We start from the raw sequence: 7,376 nt of genomic DNA, 5'->3' as shown, positions 1-7,376 counted from the left end.
TGTAGTGGCTAGACTTTCAGACTCTCGTTGTAGTAAGTTGTCACTTTGACAACCTTGTACTCTTTGTGTGAATATAAATTTTACTTGCCTTTCAAAAAAAAAAAAATGGTAAATGGTGGCTGAATTTGCGAGTTGTCATCGTTTTTAACATATCTTTCTCATACGGACTTCGATTTAGTTGATTTTAAAATACTTTAACTCAAAGAGTTACAGATTTACAAATTTCATTATTGTTGGGTTGCCAAAACCCCTCCCTACCGTCACTAAGCTTCGTCGTTGTTGAAAAGTAGACGATCAGGTGGTATTTTATTGCCATTTAAATGGAAAGTAGTTACAAAATTTTCTTGAAATCTCCATTTAATTCCAAGATTCATTACATAGTGATAGTGTTGCTACTTTTAGCAACACAAACATGATATTACAACAAAACAATACTTCCAACATATACTACCTAGTATTTTTTTTTATTTTTTTTTTTTTCTAAAAACCACCAAGCTTTATGTTAAATCCATTCTCATTTCAAGACTGATTCCCCGGGTATAACGAGCTTTTTTCGAGCTTTCTTTTCGATGGACTACTTGTTTCTTGATACATACTAGCGTTCGTAAAACCAAATTTTCGAGGAGACACACAACTACTTCTTGGTGACAAACACATTTCTTCCATAGCTCGATTTTGTAGCTCCACAGGGTAATCACGGACACACCCGATACGGGGCCCAACACCCGTTGTCCACTTAAAACTAAGTTGCTCAGCTAACTGAAATGACTTGTTTTCTTTATGTGAGTTTATCCTCTTCATGATCTTCTCTTGTGGGACCCGTTCTTCGTAAGCTTCTTCTTCACCGTAATCAAATAGATTCCTTTTGGAAACCATAAGTTCGAAATCAGATAAAAACTCCTCTGCTGTATCGTAATCGGTGCTGGTATCAGAGTCAGACTCGGGTTCGGATTCAAATTTAAGTTCAGGTTCTTGAGCTTTTTTCTGGAATGCGGAAATAGCATTATCATTTTTAGGGATTTCGAGTGTGGTTATCTTTGACTTTAAATCGCTCGATAATCGCAGACTTTTTGTACGTCGATCGTTTCTCGAGTTCTTCCTCTGGTAGATTTTGGTGTTCGTTTCGACTGTACCTCCAAATATAATAGGCTCCGATACACTATTTCGCATGCCGAATCCCGCCACTCCGAAAGACATTTCGTCTTCATCATCTGGGCTTTTCTGCAAATGTACAACATTCAAATTTCACTTCGGTCAAAACTGCCGAAAATAATGAGATTTTACTTTTTACCATTTTTTTGAAGAATTTTGCTAACGACAGCCTTGTTGTCGTTAACGTGCATTAAATAATTGTACAATTTAAAAGGTGTCGTTTTCCATTCAGTAAGTAACGACAGCCCTAAAGGATGTCGTTAACAATTTTTTTTTTTTTCAATTGGCCAGTGAGTCATTTTGGTCAGACACATATCTTTTACAGTTATTAAGAGATAATTCACTAAATTATTTATAATAATCCTTGATTATCGTACCTTGACTGCATCGAGATCAACATGGTGTTGCTCAAGGAACGATATGAAAGCATCGAAATTTTCTTCTGTTGGGAGATAATGTCCGCTATGAGGCCAAACAGCCTGCCAAATTTAACATAAGATAAATATCACTCACTGCAAGATTACGTTTTTTTGTAAAACATTTTAAATGTTATCATCAGGCCAGTTATAATAGTTAATTTATAAACGCATACCTTCAGTATACCATCTATGATCACCAATCGACCAGCAGATATTGTAGCTCCACCAGCTAGAAAACTCGAATGTTGAAATTTGCCTTTCTGTTTTGTCCCGATATACAAAACCATTGAAGTGCTAAGCACAAATATCCACTTGGTGTCCTTCGGTCCTCCCGTTGTATCAATTATCGTCTTGCTCAGTTTGTACATGAATTTCCCGTCTTCCACTATAACTTCATACTCCTCCCTTTCTGTCTGTAAGTAAAAAACGTATGCTTGAGTATTATTTTCATGAAATTCAAATACTTTTTCATATCTAAGAATAATATTAATAATTGGCGAATGTATCAAGTTGTTATTACAACAAAAATCATAATTCTTAAATAAAATGATTCAAGATGCGTTATGCCTTAAAGAGGAGTTTGGTGACTTTTAGGGTGCGTTTGATAAAACTGAATGACTAAGCGCTGAATGATTCATAGGTTCTGAATGAATGAAATTTGTTCTTAATGACAATAACATGTTTGATAATCATTTTGAATGATCAATGTGAATGATGTAAAATTACCTTATTAACCTTTTGCATGAATAAAAAAAAACAATATAGTTGTCTAATAAGTATCTTTATTAATATAATTTAAAGAGGATGTTGCATAAAAAGTATGTGTTTAATGGTTAAGAAAGACCCTAAATGGTTTAGCACTAAATGCTGAACCACTGAGCACCATATTTCATTCAGAGGTCAAAAACAAACACGTCGTGGTTCAACATTTAACCATTCAATTAAGAGGTAATCAAATGCACCAAACAACCGAAAAAGACTCGTTTAAGTAAATTTGTTGAAATTTCCGCATCTAATATATAATTGTGGAACAAAATTTCAAGAACTCACAGGCCCAAGGTACTTGATGCATTGTTGAAGAAGCTTTGGTCGCGGGCATCTTTCAAGATTCACCTCTTTTCCTTCCCCTATGTCGAGCCTGAGACGACATCAGCAATATGAATATAGTCATCTGGGGTATGTTTAAAGTTTAAAACTTCATACTTTATCTAAGTGCATTTAACCTTACCAATAGAAAAACGGTTGTCTACTTTCGCAGACAAGCCATTTTGCATAATAAAATTGAAGATTATGACCATATCGATGTCGAGGATCAATCTGTTACAGTGTTAAAAAAGATAAGTCACTATATATAATCAACAACAAAGCATCGTTCTATAAGTAAATTCTGTCGGTTATATATTACTGTAAGACTTACTGCTTCAAGCCAATGTTGTAAGGCAAGTTTACGAGCCTTTTCATTTTTCGACAAGCCTTTCCCCACCTGCCATGTGAGAAATCAACTTAAAAGTTCAGCGATACAGAAAACCGGGTTTGTTGTGATATATATCTACTTTCTGACGAAAACTGTACCTTAGCGGCTCGGGTTCGTGCTCTAGACCAACGTGAAACAGCAGTTTCTGGTTTCTCGACTTCAAAGAATGAAACCGAGCTGCATTTTAACTGCGCAAAATCCAAAAGCTTCCACCTACATAATAGATGATGAAATTTAGAAACATGATAATAAAACTAGTGTTGTAAGGACATGTAAGTATGTAACAAATGTTTAAACATCGAAGGCGGCAAGATGGGCGGTTGTATGATATAGATAACAAAACAAGTCAACCCATTCATTAGTAAATGGGTCGAAATTGCCATCTCTAGCAGATAACCAAATTCATGTGAAGAGTGAATACTAACCAACTTTGCTCAACCATGACTGCACAATCAGCCAGCTGTCTTCTAGTTCGAAAACTTTTATAGGTTTTCTGCAGCTTCACTGCAGCCAGATCACGGTTCATGACTGGCTTAGCCGAAGGTGACTCAGGCCCCTGTGTTTTCAGCTCAGATACTATCGATTCAACCCTTTTTATATTAGGTTCTGGCAATGGACTTATGGGGGTCTTTACGGGTGGCTGGGGTACACGTGCTTTAGATTCGACCCTTTCGTTAAAGCTTAAAGACCCTCGTAGTATCATCCTATTGGAACTAAATGATCTCATCTTTGCGAGCTTAGAAAGATGACAATCATCAAAACTGAATGATCTTAACACCGTCCTCACATCGTTTTCTTTGATATTTAATGATTTCGATATTACAGATTCGATGCGATCATCAAGGTCATTCACATTTTCGTATGGCAATGAAAAAGACAGCCCCATTTGCAGTAATATAACGAGGTTTAGGTACGTTTCTGGAGCTTGATCTTTTCGTCAACCTTGTAAATTGAATAAGATAACGTTAGTGAAGAACCAAACGATAAATATACTCGTCATTTGAAACATCATGCACTAAGGGATTGTTTGGAAAGTGCCTAGTTAGAACGACTATTGCAACATTTGTAATCTTGAATTAAAATCAAATAAGTATTCGGTTAAGCATATTTTCTGGCCTATGAGCTTTTTGAAATTTTAAAAGGCCAATAAGCTTCGTTTCAACAGCTTATTGGACTACAAGCCTCGGTTTTTGGCTTATTTAAGTCTATAAGCTCAAGTTGGTAGTACTAAATTAGTAGATTATCTACCTTTTCAAATTCTAATTAGCTCATAAGCCAATAAACTAAGCTAATGATCACGATCAAATATCACACACACATATTACAGAGCTAAAGTTATATATATTTATATCACATATGTATTAAAATGTAGTATAATACAACCAAAGCATATGGATCAACAAATATATATTCGCAAAATATCCAAAATCCAATATGAAGTTCCTTTATATTTTGCCAGAAATCAATGTAAACCACTCAAACACTTAATCCATAAACCCCAAGCTCACCACAAAAAAACATCAAATTTGAGGCCAGTTATTATCAAGATAAATATCAGAAGAAACATAACTGATTTATTAATTATTTACTTATGAGATATAAACCACCAACACAAGAATGACACACACACACACACACACACACACACACTCACTCTTTTTGATCACACAACAAGCAGCATCCAGTAGAAAGCATCAAACTTTAAGGCACCCCATAAACAATATAATCAAAAGCAACAAAACCCATTTCAAGATTTGAGCAAAAACGATAACCTAGCCAATTAATAGCATATAAATATCCTAGTTACATACAAGCATTTGTAATTATGTTAATACATAAAAACATAACATATATGAATGAATGATTATTACCTCCAATCAAGTAAGTTTCCAGCCAAGATAAAGATTAAAATAGAGTACCAATGTGGAGTATACACAAAAAAGATTCAAAATATATTCAAAAAAACAGAATGAGAATCTCAAGATTGCAGCTGTAACAAATATAGAGATAGGGGTTTCTCTCTCACATACAACACGTGAAGTGTGTGTGGAAATTGGGGTTTGTAGCTTGAAGATTTTGAGCAATGTGAGAATGTAATCGGTAGGTAAAACGAAGGTCAATATATATATAATTATATATATATACATACAGACGATAGATACAGAGTGGCTTAACTGACCAGTACATCTAGTGAGGAAACTTCCTTCAGACCAGAAAGACCATCAACAACACAGAAAGAAGATGAAGAACTTTTTACCCCACCGTCCCTCATTTATTATAAATATAAATATAAATATAAATGCATTTTTAATATTTATATTTATATTTATTTATATTGCCAACACATATTTATATCTTTTTTTCCATAGCAAATTTACCTTTATTAAAGTACTAGTGAAATGACCCGTGGAATCACGGGTTTGTTTAAATAAAACAGTTTAACGATGTTTTTTTGTATTAAGTGAACGTAAATGCTAAAGGCTTTTAGTTTAATGACTCGTGGAACCACATATTACGACTAAGAAACTTGTCATTGTATTTACAAACATATTGATATATTTAACTTAGTCAGAATAAATGAACTACATTTATTCTCCCACCACTTACTTTCAATTTTGATCACAATTATTATTTTTCATATCATAAAATTTACATTACAACATTTTATTAAGACATGTATTTCGCATACATATGTAACATAATTAATCCCGTAAAGAAAACATATATTTGAATAATAATAATAATAATAATATAATAATACTCCCTCAGTCCGACTACAAGCATCCAGTTAGTTTTTACACAAAGTTTTAGGAAATTTCACTAACTTCATTCTCCACCAATCAGAAATCTTCTCTCTCTAGAATAACCTCCTCTGATTGATTGAAATATCAAGTAGATACTTGAAATGGGACAATCCAAAATAGAAAGGTGAATCATTATCATTTTCATTATTGTAGTAATATCGTTGTATATGTATGTAAATCAGTATTGTTATCTCATCATATTGTTGGTCAAAACAATAACTGAAGTGCTACTGGTGATGTGAGCAAAAGAAGTAAACAATTGTAATTAGTTAGATATACATATCATTTTTTGACGAAACGTGATTTATAGTATCCGTAGCCTATCAATTAAGAGAAATTAACAACAATAAAAAAAAATTTAGTCAGCTAAAGTCTAAAGATATATAAAGATAACTAATAGTGATCACATTATATATTCTCACCTTATAATAGCTTTATACCGTTGAGGAGAATTAGTTGATTAACATGTATCGATTATGGTAGTTAATATCATAGTACATAGCTCGGAGAAGAAAAAAAAGCAAACATGAATAATTTCCGCTAAAAAAATTTAAAAAATTAGGCCATAAAGACGTATCACATTAAGATTGAATAAATGAGTAAATATGATAAGTTTATATGTTTAAAATGGGCTCATATGATATAATCATATTTAATTGGGTAAATATGTTATTATTAAAGTTAAGAAGGGTATATATGATAAAACCCCCTAAATAAATAATAAAATATTTAATTAATGTTAATGACATCATCAAGATGGCTTAGATTTTTTTCTTTTTATTTTTGATTTTTTCTTAACAAAGGAAATAGTCTAATAATGACATCATCATTTTAGGATTTTAATAGAAACTATAGAAGATTACAAGTACAAACAATGTTGTAAACGACCTGCGTTGCGACACCCGTTGTGGCGTTTTGATGACTAGCCCGAATCCGTCTTTTAATAAATCGGTGAATGGTCAAAAGTCGGGTCAATGACGGAGAATGTCGGGTCAACGCCGGTAAATTTGGTTAAAACTGGTCAAAAGTCAGCCAAATCGATTAACATTTACGTAGTTTAGTGTTATGTTTTTCTATTATATTAATGAGAATAGCAATTATAAGTACAAACCGTTAACGAACAAATTTTGGTTATAAAATATGTGTGTGTGTGTGTGTGTGTGTGTGTGTGTATAAGTCAACGTCAGTCTCGTCCCCGTCTTGACATTATAAGGTGACCATCGTCTCGACTATGTCTCACGTTTTTTTCAACCTTGAGTACAAATATATTATTTGGATAATGTCATGCAATCAACATCTACATTTTACAATATCTATATAATATGCCAAGTTTTATTTTTCTAATTCTACTAGGGAGTATTATATTAGGTTAACGATTGAGTGTTTAAATTAGTACTTTTGTATATAATGAAATGATACGGTATATTTTTTCCGCCACAATTAAATAGCTTTTCGAAGAAATGCCTAGTTTAGGAAATGTCATAACCACAATGTTTTTTTTTTTTTTTTGTTGTTAACTTTACAGTT

At 33.0% G+C, this 7,376-nt stretch overlaps 1 protein-coding gene across 1 annotated transcript; it reads right to left on the bottom strand.

The window, feature by feature from the left end:
* Positions 1 to 303: 303 nt before the first annotated feature.
* Positions 304 to 5,133, bottom strand: LOC139896780 (IQ domain-containing protein IQM6-like). The gene is made up of 9 exons (XM_071879416.1): positions 4,917 to 5,133; positions 3,471 to 3,987; positions 3,144 to 3,258; positions 2,989 to 3,054; positions 2,800 to 2,888; positions 2,622 to 2,709; positions 1,745 to 1,984; positions 1,530 to 1,631; positions 304 to 1,221 (listed from the first exon to the last, which is right to left on the bottom strand). Exons 2-9 carry the CDS (start codon positions 3,929 to 3,931, stop codon positions 520 to 522), a joined length of 1,863 nt encoding a protein of 620 aa, XP_071735517.1. The 5' UTR covers positions 3,932 to 3,987; positions 4,917 to 5,133; the 3' UTR covers positions 304 to 519.
* Between the last annotated feature and the right edge of the window lie 2,243 nt (positions 5,134 to 7,376).

The sequence above is a fragment of the Rutidosis leptorrhynchoides genome, chromosome 3 (genome assembly GCF_046630445.1).
Source record: "Rutidosis leptorrhynchoides isolate AG116_Rl617_1_P2 chromosome 3, CSIRO_AGI_Rlap_v1, whole genome shotgun sequence".
In the NCBI taxonomy this organism is placed as follows: domain Eukaryota; kingdom Viridiplantae; phylum Streptophyta; class Magnoliopsida; order Asterales; family Asteraceae; genus Rutidosis; species Rutidosis leptorrhynchoides.
The sequence above is the reverse complement of the archived record's forward strand: the minus strand, read 5'-3'. Positions and strand labels throughout refer to the sequence as shown.